At 47.0% G+C, this 25815-nt stretch overlaps 1 protein-coding gene across 1 annotated transcript; it reads left to right on the top strand.

The window, feature by feature from the left end:
• The first annotated feature begins 3837 nt into the window (after nucleotides 1-3837).
• On the top strand, nucleotides 3838-17864 carry KPTN (kaptin, actin binding protein). The gene is made up of 12 exons (XM_083627453.1): nucleotides 3838-4319; nucleotides 5516-5598; nucleotides 6605-6689; nucleotides 7957-8011; nucleotides 8732-8807; nucleotides 8895-8968; nucleotides 10575-10684; nucleotides 11489-11602; nucleotides 12782-12854; nucleotides 13396-13531; nucleotides 15042-15239; nucleotides 17372-17864. Exons 1-12 carry the CDS (start codon nucleotides 3923-3925, stop codon nucleotides 17510-17512), a joined length of 1542 nt encoding a protein of 513 aa, XP_083483579.1. The 5' UTR covers nucleotides 3838-3922; the 3' UTR covers nucleotides 17513-17864.
• The last annotated feature ends 7951 nt before the right edge of the window (nucleotides 17865-25815 follow it).

Below are 25815 nucleotides of genomic sequence, written 5' to 3'. Positions count from 1 at the left end.
TTCCTGTGATGGATTTGGAACCGGAGCAGCTATGTTTGGGTGAACTTGACCTGCAGCTTCTCACCCTGTTTTGAGCAGTGCTGCTTTGCAGGTTTGAGTGTGGTGTGTATTCTACACTTTTAAAAGATGGGGGAGGGGGAGACATAGTGCCCGTAAAAGCAGAGTTGTGTTAGCTTCCATAATTATGTTTTTTTTTAATGCAGTACGATGAACCTTACTAACTAGTATTTCACCTGCACTGTCACTAAAAATTCATTAGACTTGTCAACATGCATCAAAGTTTATCTTCAATCCGAACTTATTTTTTAAAAGCAAATTTCATTCTGAATGCTGCAAGTACCCCCCCCCCCTCCTGGACAGCATGGGCAGAATATACCTAATCCTCAGCTTAAGTTGGAGGTTTATCATTCAGGTACCGGCCTACCTCATGTTGTCAATGGCAATCACTTTATAGAGGCAGAGTTTCCTAGGGCAGGTCTTGTCTCTTGTGCCAAAGCAAGAGCATATTCTTCACTAGTCCAGAGCAGAAATCAGTGGTTCAGAACATTTGAAGCTAACTATAAAAGGTACATCCTTTTCTGAGACCTAGATTTGGCTGGGCTTCATCCAACTTGTTGTGAGTTCAGCATTCCTGTGCTCAGCCTAAACCTTTGCTTGGGGCACCAGGTGTGCTTTGAAAATTCAGCTACCTTCGCCCATGCCATTTGATACAGCGGTACAAAAACACAAAACATAATTTTATAATTAATTATTATTATTTTTATTTATACCCCGCCCATCTGGCTGGGTTGCCCCAGCCACTCCAGGTGGCTTCCAGCATATATAAAAACATTGTAAAAACCTTAAACCTTAAAAAGCTTCCCTATACAGGGCTGCCTTTAGATGTTTCCCAAATGTTACACTATTACTCATCTTCTTAACAACTGATGGGAGGGTATTCCACAGGGTGGGCACCACTACCGAGAAGGTCCTCTGCCTCATTCCCTGTAGCTTTACTTCTCACAGTGTGGGAACTGCCAGAAGGCGCTCGGAGCTGGACCTCAGTGTCTGGGCTAAACAATGGGAGTGGAGATGCTCCTTCAGGTATACAGGGCCGATGCCTTTTTGGCCTTTAAAGGTCAGCACCATCAAATTTAATTGTGCTTGGAAATGTACTGGGAGCCAGTGTAGGTCTTTCAGGACTGGTGTTATATGGTCTCGGCGGCTGTTCCCAGGCACCAGTCTAGCTGCCACATTCTGGATTAATTGTAGTTTCTGAGTCACATTCAAAGGTAGCCCCATGTAGAGCGCATTGCAGTGGTCCAAGCGGGAGATAACCAGTGCATGTATCACTCTGGCAAGACAGTGAGCAGGGAGGTAGGGTCTCAGCCAGCGTACCAGATAGAGCTGGTAGAAAACCGCACATGAAGCACATTTGCTTATGGCAGCGTTTGGGAACCTCTGGCCCTCCAGATGATACTGGACTATGTGGGAGATTGGATTGAGGATTAAATATGAAGATTAAATTTTAACCACCTATCCCATGTAACTAAGGTCTTTTAGCAGAGCAAAACATTTAAATGTTTTTGCAGTTTACTAAAACTTAGGAATTAGGCAGTTATGCTTTTTTATTCCTTTTTATTTATGGTCTGCTGACCTCCCCCTCTTCACCCCCGTTGAAGAGAATGAACCACACTTTTTTTTTTAGTAAGAGAAACAAACAAACAAAAAGGTTTACTTACATTTCAGTGCTGACAGCAAATACAACAAAGTAGCATGCAGAAAAAATACTTCAATGTTACTAGGAAGTTTAAGAACCCTTGTGTGCCAGCCCTGTGCTTGTTTAGCAAAACATGCATTTGTGATTTGGCTGCCAACCCTCACCAACATCCCTGATCATTGACCATGCTGGCTGGAACTCATGGCAGTTGGAACTAGAAAGACCTGGAGCGCAAGCACAGGTACCCAAGCAGCAAATGATCATCTCATTCTCTCCTAAGTGATGCAACGTTCCATGATCACTTGGGCTAGAGTTTAGTTATATTTTCATGTTACTGCTGTTATGCTGCCATCCCACTTGAGTACAATACCTGCTGGGTAATGTGACTAGAAGCCTGTGTGTGTGTGTGTGTGTGTGTGTGTGTAAAATTTTACAAAGCCCCATATTTTCTAGGGCTCTGGCAATGAGCTTAAACTATACATAGTATGACTTGCTTAACTGGCTTTTGAGGGAAATACAATGCAAACATAATGCATTGTGAATATCCAAGGTGCTGTTTTCAGTAGCCTGACGAAAGAATGCAGTTCTTCCAAGTGTTAAGTCTTTAATAAACCTGACTAATTATTAGAAGGAATGGACCATCTCTTTAAATACTGGGGATATTTCTGGGAATGGGGAATATTGCAACAAGGAGCACTTGTAACACATCACAACATAAAATCACGGGGGTGGGAGTCGGGGGGAGAGGAAAGAAAGAAAGAAACAAGCCCCAGACCTGGCAATACTAGGTTTAAAGGACATGCATTTCAGCTGACTGGCATTGTCTGTGGATTTTATATTTTGGAAAAAAAGTTACAAAAATATTGGGCCCCATCTCTATACATTTAAAGCAGTATCATACCGCTTTAAACAGTTGTGGCTTTCCTCCAAAAGGATCCTAGGCACTGTTTGTGCCTAGAGTAGCTCTGAGCCTCCTATTCCCCTCAGGTGCCTACAATTCCAAGAGTGGTTTAACAATCTCCACTCAGGGAATTGTATCTCTGGGAAAGCAATAGGGGTCTCATGCCAACTCAGCACGCTTCACCACCAGACAGTTTCCAGGAAGTGGTGACAGTGGCACAATACTACTTTAAATGTATAGTGGAGATGCGGCTTCAGAGGAAGAAAACTGCCCTCTAATGGACAACGAGAAGAAAAGAGAAGAAAAACGAAGAAGAGGTTGTGTTAAATGTATGGATCAATACACAATTGGTGATAGCTTTTCGTTTGTTAATCATTGAAACTCACAGAAAGGGTCTCCTTTTCATGCAGTGCTAAGAAGAGGAATGCGCTCAAGGCCTGGTGCGCATGGAAGTGCGTTACTTTCCTGCTATGTGTTTTGTCACCTGTTCAAAAACTACCATAGTTCAGCATTTGGAGTAAATCGTTAAGAGAGATGTAATTTCCAATCTCTGGTGTTTTCTGGTGTCCTCTGTGCCTGGGCATTCCCCCTTTGCTGTTAGACTATTAGTGGGCACCTTTTGTTGTGTGAACCGCCCTGAAACCTCCAGGTGTAGGGCGGTATATAAATTCAATAAATAATAATAATTTAATCTTCAATACAGGCATGAAGCGATTGTGCCAATTAAGCATTTGCAGATTACAGCCCTAGCAATAACCCCATGAAGATGTCAGGCTGTGTAAATTCCCAAAGGGTCATCTAATCTAGCCCTGTGCAACCCATTTTATTTTAAATATATTCATTGGTTATCACATATTTTTGTTTTCCCTCATTTGGGGCGTGGTGACTCTAGACAAGATCCTAAAATTCTATATAACCTGTTAAAGCTATGCTTGGTGGAGTCAACTCTTCCTTGCTTTTGATTTAATTTTTAAAAGTTGTATATTATTATTATTTTACAATGCCACCCTTAAACGTCGTCCCCGCAAGTTGCAGACTGCGACGTCCACACGTGTCCGCGATGGGGATATGACTATTGAGTTTTGCGTTCTTATGTTGCAAACCGCCCTGTGATGGTACTAATAATGATGATGATGATGATGATGGCGCCGGGCAACGGGAAGGAACCTAAAGAGGCCATCTTGGAATTGGGCGTGCGTCACACGCCCGCGACGCCACCTTCGGAAGGCCCCTTACCCCTTTTTACCTCCGGCCCGATGCTGGCTTTCCAATAATGGTGGGGAAGGGAGGACCGGGCTGCCCGTAGCGGTGCCTGAGCCGGAATGGATCCCTCCCGGGAATGCCCGTTTTCGGAGGACAGCTTCACCCGCTTCTCCTCCCAGAGCAACATCTACGGGCTGGCCGCGCTGCCCGGGGCGGCCCGCGGGGGCGGGAGGGGCCCGGGGCAGGAGGATTTCCCGAGGGCGGGGCTGGGGCAGGAGGAGGTGGGGGTCTCCGAGGGGCCAGGGCAGACCTTGGGGGTCTCCAAGGCTCAGTGGCGCCCCGAAAGTGGGCCTGGGTCGGGCCTGGGGGCCCCTGTGCCCCCCGGGGGGTGCGGGGACGGGCCTGGGGGGCTCCTGGCTGCCACCCTCAAGGGGAAAGTGATTTATTTCCGCTACCAAGACCTGAGGCAGAAGCTGCGCCCCGTGGCCAGGGAGCTGCAGTTCACCTATATCCCAGGTAAGGAGGCAGGTGGGCTCAGTGGGCGAAGGGGGGCAGTCTGTGGGTTGGAGGGACCGGGTGACCCAGGTAATAATAATAATAATAATAATAATAATAATAATAATAATAATAAAGGTAAAGGGACCCCTGGCCATTAGGTCCAGTCGTGACCAACTCTGGGGTTGTGGCGCTCATCTCGCTTTATTGGCTGAGGGAGCCGGCGTACAGCTTCTGGGTCATGTGGCCAGCATGACTAAGCTGCTTCTGGCGAACCAGAGCAGCGCACGGAAACGGCGTTTACCTTCCCGCCGGAGTGGTACCTATTTATCTACTTGCACTTTGACGTGTTTTCAAACTGCTAGGTTGGCAGGAGCAGGGACCGAGCAACGGGAGCTCACCCCGTCGCGGGGATTCGAACCACCGACCTTCTGATCGGCAAGTCCTAGGCTCTGTGGTTTAACCTACAGCGCCACCTGCATCCCTTACAACAACAACAACAACAACAACAACAACAACAATAATAATTTATTATTTATACCCCGCCTATCCGGCTGAGTTTCCCCAACCACTCTGGGCGGCTCCCAGTCGAGTGTTAAAAACAATACAGCATTAAATATTAAAAACTGCCCTAAACAGGGCTGCATTCAGATGTCTTTTAAAAATAGGATAGCTGCTTATTTCCTTGACATCTGATGTGAGGGCGTTCCACAGGGCGGGTGCCACTACCGAGAAGGCCCTCTGCCTGGTTCCCTGCAACCTCACTTCTCGCAATGAGGGAACCGCCAGAAGGCCCTCAGAGCTGGACCTCAGTGTCTGGGCTGAACGATGGGGATGGAGATGCTCCTTCAGGTATACTGGGCCTTTGAGGCTGTTTAGGGCTTTCATGGTCAGCACCCACACTTTGAATTGTGCTCGGAAACGTACTGGGAGCCAATGCAGATCTCTCAGGACTGGTGTTATGTGGTCCCGGTGGCCACTCCCAGTCACCAGTCTAGCTGCCACATTCTGGATTAATTGCAGTTTCCGGGTCACCTTCAAAGGTAGCCCTGCTCTTCCTCTGCTGCCCCCAACCTCCCCCACCTACGAGAGGAAATCTTTCAGTTCAGCATTTCATTCATTTCCCCCTCTTCTTGTGTGATCTTTGTTGGATGCTAACTGCTGGCAGCTGATCTCCTTTAACCCATAGTCTCCTTGTGTGTCTCTTTGCTTCTCAGTTGATGCCGAGATCGCCTCCATTGACACTTTCAACAAATCTCCTCCCAAAAGGGGTTTGGTGGTGGGGATCACCTTTATTAAGGTATGTGTGGCTTTCGTCCCTTTGTGAAATGATGCGTCGCTTTTGCATGTTCTTCACAAGCAGTGCTTTTGAAAAGTGGAGACCTAATACTGTATACGGAGGTGGCATGCAGGGAAGAGACCTCAGACGTTGACATCAGGGAATAAGAATAATAATGATAAAATTTCTAGTACGCCACTCAACTGAATGGTTTGCCCCAGCCACTCTGGGCTGCTTCCAACAAAATATAAAGGAAAAGAACGAAGCATCAAACATTAAAAGCTTCCTAAAACAGGGCTGCCTTCAGATGTCTATGGAAAGTCATAGGATTGCTTATCTCTTTGATATTTGATAGGAGGGTGTTTCACATGGGGGGTGCCACTACCGAGAAGGCCCTCTGCCTGGTTCCCTGTAGCTTCACTTTTCTCAAAGAGAGAAGTGCCAGAAGACCCCTGGAGCTGGACCTCAGTGTCCGGGCTGAGCTATGGGGGTGGAGACACTCCTTCGGGTATACAGGGTAGGACCTCACAAGAAAAGGTAGTCCTTTAGGTATTGGGGCCGTGGAGGATGTGCCGTTCCATTTTGGCTGGTCCTGCTTCCAAGAAGACATGCCTTGGGTTAGGTTGTAACTTAAATTAACACAATGGTTTACAATTCTCGACCTCAGGACAACCACTTTACAGCAGTACTGGTGTGATTGGTGGGTATTTAGTGATTTTGCTAATTCATATTGTTTTGAATAGCTGTATTTGTTGTACTTTCATTTTATATAGTTTTTGTATAAACATCTGCTTACTGCTTTCGGGACATCTGGGCCAAAAAGCAGTATGTAGGTAAATGAGGACATAACATAGCTTATTACTGGATTAAGCCCCATGACAGCCTTCCTTGGCCTGAAAAAGGAAGACTAGATAGAACTTTGGTCTGATCCAGTAGAACTCATCTTTAAGTGATTATGTGTACTGCAAAGTCTTCTTGATGTGAAACGAACTTGCAGCTTTGCCTTTTTCTCTTCCCATCTCCACAGGATTCCGGCGACAAAGCCAGCCCCTTCCTTAACATTTACTGCGACTATGAACCAGGATCTGAATACAACTTAGATTCTATCGCACGTGAGCCTTCAGTACCTGTTTTTGCCACCTAACCCTGAATTCGGTGCCCCAAGTTCCCTCCAATCTCCTCTGTTATCTGTTAATCTTTGAAAACCCTTGTCCTGGAAGCAAAATACATCAAAACTGCTTAGAAAACCTTCACAGATGTAGGAGTCAAAGTGCAGAATTTGGTGCGAAACATGGATTTTCTAGCAAAGCAGTAGTATCTGCTACCAGGGGGTGGGGAGTTGGAAGTTAAAATCCATTAGGTATTCTGGTTAGTTATGCCAAGGTATGAAGCCCAGCACACACGGCATGTTCGCATTTTCAACAGAGAAGACTTCTGAAGCCACCCCCCAGTGGACTAGCACCTTAAGCTGTTAAAAATGCAATCGCCCCGAATTCCAAATTGGGTAATATCAGACCCTTGAGAGCTACAACTTCCTTTTGATTTTGGTGATGATACAGTGGTACCTTGGTTTTCAAACAGAATGTGTTCGAAAACCAAAGCACGGCTTCCGATTGGCTGTAGGAGTGTCCTGCAGCCAATTGGAAGCTGCGGCAGACGTTTGGCTTCCGAAAACCGTTTGAAAACCGGAACTTCCGGGTTTCGATCGTTCGGGAGCCGATTTGTTCGGGAGCCAAGGCGTTCAGCTTCCAAGGTACGACTGCACTTCCCCTGGGGCATGTTCATGATCCAGAGAAGGTTGATATAATAATAATAATAATAATAATAATAATAATTATTATTATTATTATTATTATTATTATTATTATTATTTATACCCTGTCCATCTGGCTGGGCTTCCCTAGCCACTCTGGACGGCTTCCCAAAAAAATATTAAAATACTGTAATACATCAAACATTAAAAGCTTCCCTAAACAGGACTGCCTTCAGATGTCTTCTAAAAGTCTGGTAGTTGTTATTCTCTTTGACATCTGGTGGGAGGGCGTTCCACAGGGCGGGTGCCACCACCGAGAAGGCCCTCTGCCTGGTTCCCTGTAACTTGGCTTCTCGCAATGAGGGAACCACCAGAAGGCCCTCGGTGCTGGATCTCAGTGTCCGGGCTGGACAATGGGGACGGAGACGCTCCTTCAGGTATACAGGACCGAGGCCGTTTAGGGCTTTAAAGGTCAGCACCAACACTTTGAATTGTGCTCGGAAACGTACTGGGAGCCATAATGAAACGTACTGGATGTATATTATCTCCCCCCCCCCTTACTTCCCAGCTATGGAAACTGGGCATATACTTTCTTGTTTTCAGGGAGTATTTTTCTTTCTATCCAGAGAGCTGTTTGAACCTGGAACTGCAGTTTACCCCCTTCCAGCTGTACCATGCAGAGTACGTATACCACTCACCCTATCTCATCTCTCTCTAAAAGCCCAGTAAAACAAAATCCCTCTTCCCTGCTTGTCCCTTTTTCCTTGTGTGTCATTCCCACCCCCCCCCCAACCTGTGGCCAGAGACTGCCCTATCCTAACTGTTTGTGCGCAAGCCACTCTGGGAGCCCTTTTGGCTGAAGAGCTGGATACAAACTGTCAGGGAACTGCCATCGGAGCCAGAGGGAGAGGGAGGGCTCCAGAGGGATTCCGGAGAGCGTCCCGGGAGGGAGAGAAGCAGCCCATCTTCTGGGGAAGGAAATCACCGTAGCACCAGTGGAGAAGGGGGGCAGATGGGGGAATCGGCGAGGTGGCTCCATGACTCCTCGCCGGAGACCAGCGGGGAGAGCACTGGTCCTCCGCTGCCCACACCCTCCTTGCGCAGAAGGCTTCCGCGCAGGGAGAGTAGGCAGCGACTAGGCGTCAAAGAGCTTCTTTGCTGGAAGAAGTTCAAGAAACGCCCACTGACAGATTCTGCCAGCGATTGAGACAGCCACGGGTGAGTGGCTGTCCGGACAGTAAGAGTTCACCCAGGTAACCCAGCCAGGTGTGGCGCCGATTTATGCACGAGCAACCCCTAGAACCATTACACAAACACTCTAAATTAAAAAATTTAAAGTATTTTGGGGACATTCATACAAAGCTATTTTTAAAAAAGAAAATGCTTCTTCTCTCATCGCAGGGTCCAGGTTGCTGACCAGCCGGAGACGGTCTTCCTTTTGAGTGGCAATGACCCTGCGATCCACTTATACAAAGAGGTGAGGCCACCAGATGAAGGCGAGATTTGGTTTAGCCGTTGCGTTGGAGGCGCCCTGATGTGACTGCATTGCTCCTCTCCTCTGTAGAATGAAGAGCTGCACCAGTTTGAGGAGCAGCCGGTGGAGAACCTCTTTCCTGAACTCAAGGAGCTGCCGAGCAAGTAGGAAGACCGGTTTGCTATTAAAAACGAGAGGGAGCTGGTATGAAGAGAGCTGGTATGGGGGAGAGCAAGTTTTTACTGTGTGTGTGTGCGCGCGTGCAGGAATGAGGTTTACAGAAGCTCTCAGACTAAGGCCCAGCCTCTCCTTGTAACCTAAAAAACAGCACAAAAGGAGAAGGAGTGGGGAGGGAGGAGGGGAAATCAAAACCGTGCACTGGGTTTTAGGTGCCGAGCCTTGCAGCCAACCTTGGTCATACTTGGAGAAGACACTTAGAAGTTAATGGGCATGACTAACTTAAGTACATAAGTTTCTTTATATATATATATATATATATATATATATATATATATATATATAAAATATATTATATATATGTTTTTTAACATATCATTTTCAACGGTAATTAAACATACTTTTACATCTTACATATTTTTTGACTTCCATCAATCACATCTGAAAATTTTCTAGTCTAATCACTTAATATACATTTCTTACTTTCACTATTACATTTAAATCTCATAACTAATATCTCTAATCTTTCTCTATTTTGCAATGTTTCATATATTTCGCCTTCCAAAAATTCTTGTAGTCCTATTAGTGTAATTTGTTGATTACAGTTCCTCTTCAAATAGTTCATATATTTCTTCCAATCTTCTGTGAATCTCTGGTCCCGCAGGTTTCGAATCCTTCCTGTCATTTTATTTAATTCTGATGTCAGGGAATCAGGAGCAGGAGCACTGGGGAGAGAGGATTGGGAGAGCGAAGGGGAAGAATCCGAGGGCAGCGTAGGGGAGTATGACAGTGGCCCGAGAGATTCCATGAGCTTCTCCAGCGAATCAGAAGATTCCCAGAAGGGGGCGCCGATGGTCAGGGCAAGGGGGGTCCCAGGGGGGACGCACCAGAAACAAGGAGCCAGAGGGGAACCCCAAAGCAGCAGTGGAGGATCGGGACCAGTTTCCCCACCAGAGCGTAGTGGGGGGGAAGAGTCACATGTGTCAGGAGACTCAGACGGAGCATCAGCGGTCTGACACTTTAGACGTGGGGCTGCGCGCTGCGGCTCTGGAAGTGAAACTGAACTTCAATAAAGACTTTTATACTTAACAACGAAGCAGCGTTGGTCCTTTGTGAGCTGGGACCTAGGGTAGCTCTGACATCTGCGTAGTCCATTAATTTTGTCTGCCATTCTTTCGTTGGATTTTTTTCTTGCTTCCATTTCTGGGCTAACAATACTCTTGCCGCTGTTGTTGCATATAAAAACAATTTAACATCTTGTCTATTAATATCCTCACCTATAATACCAAGTAAAAATGCTTCTGGTTTTTAAAAAAATGTTTATTTCAACATCTTTTTCATCTCATTATATATATCATTTCCCAGAAGTTTTTTACTTTCTTACACTCCCACCACATATGATAAAATGTTCCTTCTTTTTCTTTACATTTAAGTACATAAGTTTCAGTGGGGCTACTCGTCAGTAGAGATCAGTTGCACTCCTCGCCTCGGACTCTGCACGCCCCATTCATTCATCCTTCATTCTCTCCAACCTCTGTTTTGCCCAGGAAACCACCCACTTCATTGATCATTGCCCTCCTCTCTTCCTTGCAGCGTCCTCTGGTTAGATGTGTACAACATTCCAAACTCAGGGCAGCGGATCACGGCCTTTGGCTGCCAGAGCGGCTACATCCGAGTCGCCCACGTTGAACCAGCCAGTCGAGGTAAGCTTCCTTTATTTGTGATGTTTTAAAAGGAGGTTGACAAGTTTCTCTGCTCATTGTGGAATCTTTTTGGAGGGAGGGCTCTGGCTGTGCAAATGTCCCAGGCTTCAGCACTTGGTAGACCAGCCTTTGACAGCCAGCCTGCAGGAGCTGACGGGAGTTGTAGACCGAAACAGCTGGAGGGCTCCAGGCTGGCAAAGGGTGAAATCGAAAGGCCCCGTATGAGAAGCCCCTATCACTATTGGCATTCCAGCGGCTCTGTTTAAGCAGGCATTGCCTTGAATGTGAACTTTCCTGATCTATTTAATTGTCTTTAAGTGCTGTGCTTTGTCACTGTTTTATTGTAAATTTTAATTATAGCTGTTTCTATGGAACTTTAAAAATAAAATGTATATATATATATTATAATTGATTTTATACTTGTAAACTGCTTAGTCTCCATCTTGGGGGGGTCAGTGGCATATAAATATTCCTAGCAGCACCTTTCTTGAAGGCTCAGCCGTTGTGGTGTTGGCTGACTGTCCCCTCTGCCCCTACACCAGTGTGGTGTAGTGGTTAAGAGTGGGGGACTCGTAATCTGGGGAACCGGGTTCGCTTCCCCGCTCCTCCACATGCAGCTGCTGGGTGACCTTGGGCCAGTCACACTTCTCTGAAGTCTCTCAGCCCCACTCACCTCACAGAGTGTTTGTTGTGGGGGAGGAAGGGAAAGGAGAATGTTAGCCGCTTTGAGACTCCTTCGGGTAGTGATAAAGCGGGATAGCAAATCCAAACTCTTTTTCTTCTTCTTCTTTCCCTCTGCCCAAGTGGTGCTGCAGAGCTGGAACATCCAGCAAGACGGTCCCATCTCCAAAGTCCTGGTGTTTGCTCTGCCAGCTTCCTGCCCTCCAGGCGACCCCTCAGGAACCGTGGCTTCAAATGGTAAGAATCAAGAGGGGGCTATGGGCCTTTCTGCAACCTCAGGTGGAGATAAGGCAGGCTTTCCCAAGCTGGTGCCCTCCGGGCAAATGGTGGAGTCCCAACTCCCATCATCCGTGATCATTTCCTCTGCTGGATCGGGGTGATGGGAGTTGAAGTCCGCCAGCATCTGGAGGGCACCAGCTTGTGGGTGGCTGTCAGGGGCGGGTGCCAGGAGCAGGACAGCAATAACTCACACAGCATCAGTGAAGTTAACTCTTTATTCAGAGAAACAAACAGCTCAGGAAACCAGGCCTAGGGAGCACAGCAACTCTTCCCATTAGATCTTGTCCCAATGAGGCAGTTGCACGGACTGAAGGTCCCTGTCTTCCCACAGTTGCCTAAGCTTCTTCCTTGCTTGGGTTCTTCCCAAGCAACCTGAGACTCTGTCGGCGTGGCTTCCTGTGTTCCACCCTCTTCATACCTCTTCTGGTTCTGGGAGCCCTGCGGGTGGGGATCCGGTTGCAGCGGGAGTGGGAGACGCCCTGGTTTCTTCGGCAGCCTGCCTTATCTCTGTCTCCTGGCCCCCCTCCTCTCCTGCCTCTGAACAGCTGTCTGCCACAGCCTCTTCCTGCTCACTAAACCCTGTTGCCTCTTCAGTTTCCGACACCACCACCTCCTCCCAGCCTTCTCCCTCTGACTACTCATTATCGTCCCACCAGCCCTCCCCAGGCTCTGAGTCTTCTTCCCCTGGGGGTTCCCCAGCTGGTAACTCCCAGCATCCTTCTTCATGCAGCCAGCCCATGACATGGCTGATGTGTAGGATGAGAGGCTGTTTAGCTCGAGGCTCAACAGCAGGGGTAGGCAACCTAAGACCCATGGGCTGGATCCGGCCCAATCACCTTCTCAATCCGGCCTGTGGATGGTCCGGGAATCAGCGTGTTTTCACATGAGTAGAATGTGTCCTTTTATTTAAAATGCACCTCTGGGTTATTTGTGGGGCATAGGAATTCGTTCATTATTTTTTTCAAAATATAGTCCGGCCCACCACATGGTCTGAGGGATGGTGGACTGGGCCACGGCTGAAAAAGGTTGCTGACCCCTGCTCAACAGCATTTGGGAACCGTGCAGGTAGCTCCGCTCTTTCTCTGGTGTGGGTTTCTTCTGTCTGTGTGTTTTAAACCTTTGTATCTTCTCCTGCAGGTAATGCTGGCCCCCAGGCTCAGAGCTACAGTGTCCTTGTCACCAGCACTCTTGAACTGTCTGTCGTCTACAGGTGAGTGGAGTGTTAAAAACAATACAGCATTAAATATTAAAAACTTCCCTAAACAGGGCTGCCTTCAGATGTCTTTTAAAAATAGGATAGCTGCTTATTTCCTTGACATCTGATGGGAGGGTGTTCCACAGGGTGGGCACCACCACCAAGAAGCCCCTCTGTCTGGTTCCCTGTAACCTCACATCTCGCAATGAGGGAACTGCCAGAAGGCCCTCGGAGCTGGACCTCAGTGTCTGGGCAGAACAATGGGGGTGGAGACGCTCCTTCAGGTATACAGGACCGAGGCTGTTTAGGTCAGCACTAACACTTTGAATTGTGCTATTACTATTACTATTACTTCTCTTGATCAGGTCATCGGCATCTGCTGTCTCGTTATTCATATATGGCAGTAGGTGGTATCCATCTATGTTTTACTCAGCATAGACCTATTGAAGTTAATGGACCTGCCTTAGCTGTGGTCGTGAATTTCAGTGTGTCTGCTCTAAGTAAAACTTGGTTGAATACCACCCAATGTTGTTGTTTATTCCTTCCCCCCTTCCAGGAATGTGCTGCAGAGAGGCCTGGACGACCAGCTGGTCCTTCCCTTGAGTGACCAGTACGACAGCGTCCTGTGTGCCCTCGTGACCGACGTCAACTTTGACCGTGAACCAGAGATCCTTCTTGGCACCTATGGGCAGGTCAGCAGTGAGAGATCTGCCTTCACCCACCATGTTGGCTTGGATGGGTTTAGGGTCGTAAGGTGCTCTTACTGGGCAGCCTTCTCCAATATGGCGTCCTCCATAGGTTTTTGTTTATATTTATTTATGTGTTTTAGACCTAAAATGTGCCCCACCGTTCCTTGCCAGGGGCTGTTACCACAAAGGAACCCATGAAACAAAAATATGAAAATTGCAAATGATAGCTCAGACTGCCACCTGCAGGCCAGACTCCAACAGCCTTAAAAACACTGTACAAACAGGCAGATCATAGAATCAAGAAATGTAAAGTTGGAAGGGAGCCCAAATGTCATCTAGCCCAACCCCGTGCAGTGCAGGAATTTCCACTAAATAATCCCTGGCCGCTGGCCTTCCAGCCTCAGTTAAAAAGCCTCTAGTGTAGGAAAATCCACCACCTACTGAAGGAGTCTGTTTCACTGTCAAGCAGCAGTTCCCATCAGAAAATTATTCCGAGTGTTTAGTTTGAATCTCCTTTCTTGTAACTTGAAGCCACTGATTTGAGTCCTACCCTCCAGAGCTGGAGAAATCATGCTTGCTCCCTCTTCCATGTGACAGCCCTTCAGATATTTGAAGATGGCTATCATATCTCCTCTCAGTCTCCTCTTTTCCAGGCTAAACATACCCAGCTCCTTCAACCGTTCCTCATCAGGCTTGGTTTTCAGACCCTTTATCAGGGGTCAGCAACCTTTTTCAGCCGTGGGCCGGTCCACCGTCCCTCAGACCGTGTGGTGGGCCGGACGATATTTTCTGGGGAAAATGAACGAATTCCTATGCCCCACAAATAACCCATAGATGCATTTTAAATAAAAGCACACATTCTACTGGGACGCGGGTGGCGCTGTGGGTTAAAATCCCCATGACGGGGTGAGCTCCCATTGCTCGGTCCCTGCTACTGCCAACCCAGCAGTTCAAAAGCACGCCAAAGTGCAAGTAGATAAATAGGTACCACTCCGGCGGGAAAGTAAACGGCGTTTCCATGTGCTGCTCTGGTTCACCAGAAGCGGCTTAGTCATGCTGGCCACATGACCCGGAAGCTGTACACCGGCTCCCTCGGCCAATAAAGCGGGATGAGCGCCACAACCCCAGAGTCCGTCACGACTGGACCTAATGGTCAGGGGTCCCTTTACCTGTTACACATTCTACTCATGTAAAAACACCAGGCAGGTCCCACAAATAACCCAAAGATGCATTTGAAATCAAAGGACATATTCTACTCATGTAAAAACACACTGATTCCCGGACCGTCCGTGGACTGGATTTTGAAGGCGATTGGGCTGCATCCGGCCCCCAGGCCTTAGGTTGCCTACCCCTGCCCTTGATCATCTTGGTCGCCCTCCTCTGCATACCTTCCAGCTTGTCAACATCGTCCTTAAATTGTGGTGCCCAGAACTGGACGCAGCAGTTTGTCAGTATCCTTCAATGCTCATCGGTTGATCGCAGGCAACATAACTAGAGTTCCTTGGTCTTCTAGGAGCTTTTGTGCTACAAGTACCGGGCCCCGGATGCTACAGCAGGAGCCCAGCCCTCCAGCTCGTCCGATGGGGAGTTCCACCTGCTCTGGCAGCGCACTTTCCCCAGCCCCCTCCTCTGCATGGAGTATGTCGACCTCACCTGTGACGGCCTCTGCGAACTGGCTGTAGTATGTCTCAAAGGGCTTCATATCCTCCAGGTGGGTGTATTGGGGGTGGCGGGTGGGGTTGCCACAGCCTTTCTCAATCTTGGGTCCCCAGATGTTCTTGAACTGCAGCTCCCATCATCCCTGACCCTGGGTCCTGGTACCCAGGAACGATGGGATTTGTAGTCCCAGCAACGGCTGGAGACCCAGGTTCGAGAGAGGCTGCCGTACCACATCCATTTCAGGTTTTCGACTTCATTTCATTTCCTTTTTCTCCAAAACACTTTGCTGTTTTCACATAGCGCTGCAAGAAGCACCCAGGCCTGGTTTTCACTACTGCTGTGGCAGAGTAAGGACTGCGCAGTTTTCCCCTTTGTGTTCCCGGAAGCCAGAGAGTTGGGTACTTCAAATATTTTAAAGGGCAGCGTTCAGTGAAGAGGCCTGCCATATCCCTGAGGACTCATCCTGCCCCTGGCAATGCCTTCTTCCTTGCCCACTAAGCAGAGAGAATAAACAACCATCTGAAAGTGCCTAATAAAGAGAACTTATCCCAAATAACTTCAAGCCAGATTTGCATTCTTTAAATGCAGTGAGTTGGCTCTGGCAGGAAGCCCAGATCCACAGGTGTCAAATCTGGTTAGAGCTGCCAACTTTTGCTACTGACACATTTTTTTTGGGGGGGGGAACACCCCCCAACCTTCCATTTTAAAATTCAGCTTCATGTGCTGACATATTCCCCCCCCCCCCCATTCAGCAAAGCCTAACATTACAAACCCATTTTTTTTATTCCCACTCCTAGAATGCTGGGTAGGTCTGACTCAAAAGTGTCACAGCCCATCATTCCTGTTTGTTTATTTTTTACATTTATATCCCACTTCTCCTCCAAGGAGCTGAAGGTGATATACACGGTTCTCCTCCTGCTCCCCATTTTACCCTTACAACACCCCTGTGTGGAAAGTTAGGCTCAGAGGCAGTGAGTGACTCCAAGGCCACCCAGTGAGCTTCAGGGCTGGGGTGTAGATTCGAACCCAGCTCCTAGTCCAGCACTCTAAGCACTATACCACACTGATTCCTTCTGGGAGCTTCCTCCTTTTTGTTGCTGAGTGGCTGGCAAATTGCGGGGAGCCCTTTCAAGGCTTTGCTCACCTCCTTCCCACATATTGCCTTGTGCAACGACGATTCCCTTCTCTATTCACATTTATTGCCTTTGGTGTCCCCTGAAACGTTACGAAATTATTTTATTATTATTATTATTATTTATTGAATTCATATACCACCCTATACCCGGAGTCTCAGGGCAGTTCACAGAATAAAATCAAGATATAAAACCACAAATACCTAATAAAAATACAAACAACAACTCAATAGCCCCCCCACCCCACATTTTAAAAGGGCAAAGGATGTAAATCGGATCAGCCAAAGGCCTGGTTAAAAGCAATGTTTTTGCCTGGCGCCTAAAGGTGTATAATGAAGGCACCAGGCGAACTTCCCTGGGGAGAGCATTCCACAGACGGGGAGCCACTGCAGAGAAGGCCCCGTTCTCGTGTTGCCACCCTCCGGACCTCTCGATGAGGGGGCACACAAAGGAGGGCCTCAGAATAATAATAATAATCATTTTTTAATTCTACCCCGCCCATCTGGCTGGGTTTCTCCAGCCACTCTGGACGGCTTCCTACGGAATATTAAAATACAATAACCTATTAAACATTAAAAGCTTCCCTAAACAGGGCGGCCTTCAGGTGTCTTCTAAAAATCTGGTAGTTGTTCTTCTCTTGGACATCTGGTGGGAGGGCGTTCCACAGGGCGGGCGCCACCACCAAGAAGGCCCTCTGCCTGGTTCCCTGTAACTTGGCTTCTCTCAGTGAGGGAACCGCCAGAAGGCCCTCAGCGCTGGACCTCAGCGTCCGGGTAGAATGATGGGGGTGGAGACGCTCCTTCAGGTATACCTGGCCAAGGCCGTTTAGGGCTTTAAAGGCAAGCAGCAACACTTTGAATTGTGCTCGGAAACGTACTGATGATCTCAGGTTCATATGGGAAGACGCGATCCTTGAAGTATTGCGGTCCCGAGCCCTCGCTGCGAGGGACCATTCTTGATGAACTTAGGGATGAGCACGGAGCAAATTCTTTCAGAATAAAACCTGTCCTCTTGCTTTCCCCCCCACCCCATCTTCCTTTGTCCCCAACAGCACAGCCTGACGCAGACAGCTGAGTGCCTCTTAGAGCGGCTCCGGTTGAAAGTGGCCAGCCGGGCGGCCCAGCCGGCGCTTCCTGCGCAGCGCCAAGACGCCAAGCTTGAGGATGGTGATGGGAGAGGACCAAAGGAGTGATGGGTGTAGCTGCTGCGCCCTCTTGCCTGTTCATTTTACCCAGAAACCAGGGATTAGCGGCCTCCCGAGGGGACAGGACCTTCCGAGCTCTGCCATGGCACCGCAGAAGGAAACGAGGACCAAATCACTGGTTATGGTGCGCGGGAGTAAGGAGATGCGGGGTCCGCCCACGACCCCCCAAGCAACGTTTCTCGGCTGTGTCTTGGCCTCTTGGCCCCAGGAAAGAAACCTCTTGCACGAGGTTCCTTGGGAACCGTTGTCATTCCATCTCTCTCCCCTCTCCCCTGCCACTCCTCAAAAAGGCTGGCCTGACCAAGAACTCTATAAATAGGGAATAAATTTTGTACACTAAGCAGGATCTGCTCTCTGTGTTTGTGGCGAAGGCTGCCGTTCCTAATTCAAAGAATAACAGAATTGTTCCGCTGCTGAACTGCTCTTGCTGTCAGAAAGTTCTTCCTAAAGTTTGGTCGGAAACTCCTTTCTCGTCATTTGGCTTGGGCCCTGTGTCTTTGGCACTCCAGCACAACATCTCTGGGTTGTGACTTGGTCATGTGGATTAGAGCTGGGGCTGCGATCCCGGAGGCCGCACTGCTTATGAATTCCAACCACTAGCCCACACTGCCTGAAGAGTTCTGCCTTAAGCAGTCAGCTGGTGTTCGAAACTGAAGAAAGCTGTGCCCCTTCCAGGCGAGGTGGACGGGAAGGGGTAGAACATCTGCTTGGCATGCTGAAGTTTCCAGTCTCCACCTCTGGCATTTCCAGTTATGGCTAGAAATAATAATAATAATAATAATAATATAATGATAGTGATTTATTATTTATACCACGCCCATCTGGCTGGGTTTCCCCAGCCACTCTGGGCGGCTTCCAACAAAGATTAAAAACACATCAAAGCATCTCACATTAAAAACTTCCCTAAACAGGGCTGCCTTCAGATGTCTTCTAAAAGTCTGGTAGTTGTTCTTCTCTTTGACATCTGGTGGGAGGGCATTCCACAGGGAGGGCGCCACTACCGAGAAGGCCCTCTGCCTGGTTCCCTGTAACTTGGCTTCTCGCAGGGAGGGAACCGCCAGAAGTCCCTCAGCGCTAGACCTCAGCATCCGGGCAGAGCAATGGGGGTGGAGACGCTCCTTCAGATATACAGGACCAAGGCCGTTTAGGGCTTTCAGGGTCAGCACCAACACTTTGAATTGTGCTTGGAAATGTACTGGGAGCCAATGTAGGTCTTTCAGGACCGGTGTTATATGGTCTTGGCGGCTGCTCCCAGTCACCAGTCTGGCTGCCACATTCTGGATTAGTTGTAGTTTCCAGGTCACCTTCAAAGGTAGCCCCATGTAGAGCGCATTGCAGTAGTCCAAGCTCTTCTTAAAATCCTGGCGAGTCGCGGCCAGTCAGAGCTGACAAGACTGAACGAGGTGGACCCGGTGGTCTGACTCCGTATCGGCGCCAGGTTACCCAGTAGGCAGACTTAAGCAAAAGCCCAAAGAAATCGAGGTCTTGTTAAAAAAGGATGTGATACTTCAAAAAGTAAGTCATCATTGAGAGAGAGAGCTCAGCTGGCACAGCATGAAAATCTTCATCTTAGGGTTGTGGGTTCGAATCCCGTGTTGAGCAAAAAGGTTGCTGCATTGCAGGAGTCTGGACAAGGCTCTCATTCTTTCTATGGTTCTCTGGGAAAAATCAGTTATCAAGGGAAAAATCAGAAGACCGTTACACTCTACTGCACACTCCCCGTTTTCCTGTTCTCTCTTTATTCCTTAATCCCCTACCGAAACCAAGGGGGGCGCTCTACTAATGTGTATCAAAATAACTCGATGAAATAGGATCCTGTCATTTCTTGCTATAAATCTAGATTGTTTTTTTAATTTAAAAAAAATATTTAGCAGTTTAGTATTTTTTTAAAAACTTTGCATCGCATACAGGGGCACAACCATTTTCTCAGTGTTTGGGGCCTCTAAAATGTCTTATTCTTCTGGCCCTGTTCTGTATACAGAAGCTTCCTATACATTCTGACGACTTTCTCATCATCTTGAGCAGAGAAATGTGCTTCTCGGCATGTAGAAAAACGTTGGGTATTGTATCTTTTCTGGGACTAGGTTCTGCTAGTGAAGACGAACAGATGGCCCAGGAGAGAGGCATGGATTAAGCTTGAATTGCAATAATTAGGAAGTGTTTTGCAGAGTCTTAGCACAGCTGGGGAAGCACCAACAGCAGCATCTCTCGGTCCGGGAAGCGACGTGGCATGCCTCTCCCTGTGGGGTTTTGTCCGACAGGGATGGGGAAACCTTGTTGGCCCAATGGCCAAATTCAAAGTTTGCCAACCTTCCTCCAAACATAATTCCCTCCAGTGGAAGAAAACAAAACAAAAACAGATTCGGACACGGTAAACAACACCACCACACTCTCCGCCAGGAATGTGTCAGGAGCTCAGCCTACACTCGAGTAGGACCCTGGCAAAGCCACATGCCCGACCGGCATGTTCCCTCCCTCCTGGTCGATCGTTCGGGAGCTTCAAAAGCTTTCTTTTGCCCGAACATCACAGCGACCGATGCCAACCGACACTGGCACACTTAGGGATCCGCAGAGTTTGTGCAGTTTGTTTAACAGACCTCAGCAACTCAGCATGTTGGCTAATCTACTTTATTTACATATAAACACACACGGAGCACTGCAACATGGCTCCCTCTCTCTCTAGCATCAGACAGCAAAGAGAAAAAGAACAAAGGACAATAGTCCCACTTCACGGAACACAGTAACACACTTCCCACTTTGTGGAGTCAAAACATATACCGTCATGTGATAGACAACAATCCCATGACTGCAATCATGGAGCAGGAATTTTAACAGAATGATCCTTTGGCCATCCAAGCAGGATGTCCACTGCTTGGCTCCAATCCTAAGTATCCCATGGGCTCCTCTAGGACAACAGAGAAGGGGGACTTGGTAGGCTGTTTTGAAGGGTGTGGAGTGTGGGCCTTTGATCTGCTGCCTCCCCCACCCCAATTTTCTTGCTAACTGTGGTTTAGTAAAATACAGAGCCTTCTAGCTTGAAGCAGAGAGGCTCTGGGCACCATTTCCTCAAATCAACGGGAGGTTTCTTTGGCACTGCTTTTGTGCAGATATATATATAGCCTCTGAAATGTGCTCAGAAGAGTCTTTTGTAGACGGCGCTCATCATTTCGTTGGTACTCGTTCCCTCGCTGACGGTTCTGCTCAGAAGGAGGGAAGAGGAAAGCGGATCCCGCTTCATTGTCCAAAGCAGGTTAATTCCCCATCTCCTTTTAAGTTCTTTTTCTGACTCTCCAAGGTCTACTGCTGAGTGAGAAGTACAGGCTTAAAAATAAACTGACATTCAGATTATGCTTTCTCAGGTGTTTCCAAACCCGGCATTTGGAAGCCGGAATCCAGGAATCAAGAGGACGCCATATTGCTCAGAAAAGAGAACTGTTTTGGTTTTTTTTTTCATTTCCCAGAAGAGGAACAGATATTTGCTGGTATATTAGCTGGGTTTTCTGTAGTGAAGAAAGACGGGTTTCTCTTCGGAGTTCCTCTTGAAGAGAAGAGGGAGGGCTTGTTCCATTTGTTCTCAACTGGGACTGCCTGCAGGGCTTGTGTAGGGCAAGCCCCTGTACTCTTTTCTCCTGCATCTTTCCTATAACCTTAAAAAAAAATAATTCATCCCTATGTCCGTACATATATAAGTGTATGGTATACATGGACATAATGGTTTCATTCAGAGTAGACCCACTGTGTTGTAGCCAATGTAGTGCTAAGTTAAAGTTACTTAGCCGCCCAGTAAAATATTTTGCACAAGCAGAATTGTGCAAGAGTACAGGGAAGCAGCTTAGTCCTGCTGGCCACATGACCCGCAAGCTGTACACCGGCTCCCTCGGCCAATAAAGCGAGATGAGCGCCGCAACCCCAGAGTTGGCCACGACTGGACCTAATGGTCAGGGGTCCCTTTACCTTTACAGGTAAGCAGACTGCTGTTAACTTCATTGTGCAATAGATTGCTCCATCCATGGTGCAACAGATTCTTACAAGTGCAGCATTAACGCTCGCCCGTCCATTAATGCAAGAGTCCTTGCTAGGTGGATTGCAAATGTTGGATGAAGTCCGTTGAAATTCATGAGCCCCAGTTAGGCGATGAGCCCCAATTAGGCGTGTCTACAAACTTCACAGGGTCTGCTTGGGGCATTGGAAACAATACAACTATAGCAAAAAAAAAATTGGGGGCGGGGCGGGGTGGGCGGTGAATCAGAGCACCTCAGAGTGCTGCCCGTCTCTGATTGTTCAAGGATCCCTCATAAGTGGAGATTCCTCTGACATGGTCTTTCTTCCATGCCCATTCATTTGTCTTGCAAATTAAGGGCGGACATTTTCAAGAGTGGTTGCTGGATCCGTAAGTCTAGTGCAGGGGTCAGCAACCTTTTTCAGAAGGGAGCTGGTCCACTGTCCCTCAGACCTTGTGGGGGGCCAGACTATATTTTGAAAAAAAAAAAGAATGAACAAATTCCTGTGCCCCACAAGTAACCCAGAGATGCATTTTAAATAAAAGCACACATTCTACTCATGTAAAAACACGCTGATTCCCGGACTGTCCGCGGGCCAGATTTAGAAGGCAATTGGGCTGGATCCAGCCCCTGGGCATTAGTTTGCCTACCCATGGTCTAGTGCTTTCAAGTATGGTAGTTTTCACCTCTTTTAGATTCTAACCACACAAGTAGACCCTGTGCTCAGACAAGTCCTTTCTCTTCCAGAAGTTGTGTGTGGCTTGCTCTCTTGGATATGGGACACCAGGTCTCTCCCCCCCCCTTTAGTCTTTTTTGCCTTTTCTGCCTTAGTGGCCATTTTAAGGATTTATCCCTGTGCTGTCTTTGGTTGCAACACAACTGGATTTTTTTTGCTTTAAAATAAGCAGTTAAGGGAGTGTTTGGGCACGAGCAGAGAGCCTGACTATGCCCCCGACTGAGGACTGAAAGAATTATTAAAGTATTAATGGTTTCAACAGGACGGGAAACCTTTTAAGCCAGGAGCTCCTACTTCAGCTGTCCATTTACCTTGCATGGCTTCCCTTTTCCCTTCTGCCGCTTAAAAAAATTAAAACTAAAAATGCACCACCTTTCTTCCATAGAACCTTCCATCCAGAAACAGGTCAGACCCACACCTACTTAGCTTCAGCAAGGCTGCTGAGCCATGGTGAGAACCAGTGTGGCATAATGGTTAGAATGTTGGACGGGGAACTGGGAGACTAGGGTTCGAATCCCCATTAGGCCATGAAGCCTCGACCTTGAGCCAGTCACTCTTTCTGAAGGACCAGGTGCGCAGCCTGGGAGTCATTTTGGACTCACAGGTGTCCATGGAGGCGCAGGTTAACTCTGTGTCCAGGGCGGCTGTCTACCAGCTCCATCTGGTACGCAGGCTGAGACCCTACCTGCCCACAGACTGTCTCGCCAGAGTGGTGCAAGCTCTGGTTATCTCTTGCTTGGACTACTGCAATGCGCTCTATGTGGGGCTACCTTTGAAGGTGACCTGGAAACTGCAATTAATCCAGAATGCAGCAGCTAGGCTGGTGACTGGAGTGGCCGCTGGGACCACATAACACCGGTCCTGAGAGATCTGCATTGGCTCCCAGTACGTTTCTGAGCACAATTCAAAGTGTTGGTGCTGACCTTGAAAGTCCTAAACAGCCTCAAAGGCCCAGTATACCTGAAGGAGCATCTCCACCCCCATCGCTCAGCCGGACACTGAGATCCAGCACCAAGGGCCTTCTGGCGGTTCCCTCATTGCGAGAAGTGAGGTTACAGGGAACCAGACAGAGGGCCTTCTCAGTAGTGGCGCCCACCCTGTAGAACACCCTCCCTTCAGATGTGAAGGAAATAAGCAGCTATCCTATCTTTAAAAGACATCTGAAGGCAGCCCTGTTTAGGGAAGTTTTTAATATTTAATGCTGTACTGTTTTTAACATTTGATTCGGAGCCGCCCAGAGTGGCTGGGGAGACTCAGCCAGATGGGCAGGGTATAAATAATAAATTATTATTATTATTATTATTATTATTATTATTATTATTATTATACCTCACAGGGTTGTTGTGTGGGGATTAAATGAGGAGGGGGAGAACCATGAGTTCCTTGGAGAAAAGGGCAGAATGTAAATGCAATCAATCAATCAATCAATCAATCAATCAATGTGCCTTCTGGCCAATTCTTTGCGTGCATATGGGAGAATCAGGTGATCTGTGCGTTGATGCAGGAGAAGAAAATAATAATAATATAGAAAGATGAATTCTCGGATGCCGAGATTGAAGTTTGGGGCAGGTACTCTTAGGTGAGAGAACCCCAATAGAGATTTAAAAATCACAGAATATGCAGCAGAGTAAAGCGGGGAAATACAGGATGTTTGGAAAAAATTGTGCCCTTCCAAGTTCCTCCCAAAGTTTCCCTAGCATAGAAAAAGACCACACGTTTGGTAAGTTAAAAATAGTTTACTTACAAACTACCCAAAGGTCAGATTCATGTACTTTCCCATACAGCATTCAGAAAAAGTTGCACAGGCAGTAAAACTTGGCTTAGTTGCAGTGGTGAAAGTTCCCTTTTTGTGTGTACAGAAACTCAAGAGAGGCTTGTAAGAGCCATGTGGTCTGAGCTGCAGCAACCCTCTCAGACCTCCTCACACGTTGAGCTTCTCAGATAGGCTGATGGAGAACAATAGGACTGATTACCTAGTCCCTCCCAAGCTGAGCAAATCCAGGCCGGACAGCTTACTTTATGGTCTTAACCCTTTCATGCTTTAATTAGACTTAAGCACATGGCTATACAAGGCTGGTTATCGCACCCTATGGCTGTGCAAAACCTGTCAATTCATACCACAGTGCATGCCTCTGAACAACCAATGTTAGAACCAACCAATGTTAGAACCAATGTTAGAATCAATGTTATAGAACAAGGCAGCTATAGCCTTGTTAAGTTTGCTTATTTAGTTATTTCATCTGTTTATATGCTGCTTAAGACTAAACTTGTTAAGTGGGTTACACTACTCTGAATACATTTTAAAAAAATAAAATCCAGGCATTTTAATAAAAGTTTAATCTTGCAGATTTAACTGGGAGGGTTTTTTTGGTACCTCTATTGGTTGGTTCTTTATTTGCACCACAAATAGAGAACCAAAAAAATACTCTAGGCAGTATGGAACGAAATTTCCAAGATAAATATATTTTCATACTTTTTCAACCAATAGAGACTATATATAAATGGCCACTAAAGACCCCTCATTTTATGATGGGATTTTTCGTCCTGTTGGGAGAGTAGCAGTACAATAAACCCTGAAAACATATTATGAAAAGTAATTAAATGTCAACCACTGTATGATACAAGATATGTCCTATAGGGTCATCAAACATGATGCCTTTTGAGTTCTGTTAAATACTCCTCTACATCTGACCAACAAGGTATGAGTTTCAAACTTACAAGTAAGAGTATGAGCATTTTAAATTACTGAAACAATACAAAAATATATTTAAATATTTAAACTAAAATCCAAACCTGTGATCCCACAGCTTCTTATGTTGCTCAGCAAATGGCTAAGACATAGATTTCTAATAGATCTTTTGGCCCCCAACTAAATTTTATTTGCTGCTGTTGTGAATTTTCTTTTGGCAGCTTAAACCCATTGTGGCCATTTTTAGTTTTTTAACACTATTGTTCTCAAAAATTGTATTGTAAGCCCTCTGGAGGAGGAGAGAGGTCTTGAGGAAATGGCAGGATATTTTGGTAAAAGAAATAAAAGCTGGTGTATGCATTTTGTTTTGTTTGTTTTGCCTTTTTTTAAAAAAACAACAACAAGTTTCTAGTCCACATGCCAATGAAGTTGTGCCTGAATGTATGTGGACACAGCTGGCTGACAGCTCAGAAGCCCGGGAGCCTGGTTGAATAAAATCTCAGGAGAGCAAGCAGATGAATTATGCAAACTTGCTCCAATGTGCATAAGCTATACCAGGTAACAAAAACTTATTTTTCAGGGCACCTTGGGCAATTTACGTGTTCTATATCTATATATGTAGTGTGTGTTCACGTGTAAAGATATATACCATTATTGATATATAGCAGAGAGTGTTCACAATCTTGATTAAAAACAATTAAATATAATGCACAAGCTAAGCATTAAATGCTTCTTTCTCCAACCCAAAAAATGGTGCAGATCTTTAGGAATGTCTTTTAAGTAACTTTCAGATGTGCCAGCCCCTTCCCTAACAAGGCAACCTCCAGATGTTTTGGACAGCAGTTCTCATCAGTCTTAGCCAGTT

Source organism: Podarcis filfolensis, assembly GCF_964270895.1.
Source record: "Podarcis filfolensis genome assembly, chromosome: 8".
Classification (NCBI taxonomy): Eukaryota; Metazoa; Chordata; class Lepidosauria; order Squamata; family Lacertidae; genus Podarcis; species Podarcis filfolensis.
The sequence above is the reverse complement of the archived record's forward strand: the minus strand, read 5'-3'. Positions and strand labels throughout refer to the sequence as shown.

Excerpts from the sequence above, each read along its gene's own strand:
- KPTN (XM_083627453.1), top strand. The coding sequence starts at position 3,923 with ATGGATCCCTCCCGGGAATGCCCGTTTTCGGAGGACAGCTTCACCCGC. Across the intron at positions 6,690-7,956 it reads CAACTTAGATTCTATCGCAC|AGAGCTGTTTGAACCTGGAA; the intron begins GTGAGCCTTCAG and ends CTTTCTATCCAG. Across the intron at positions 12,855-13,395 it reads GAACTGTCTGTCGTCTACAG|GAATGTGCTGCAGAGAGGCC; the intron begins GTGAGTGGAGTG and ends CCCCCCTTCCAG.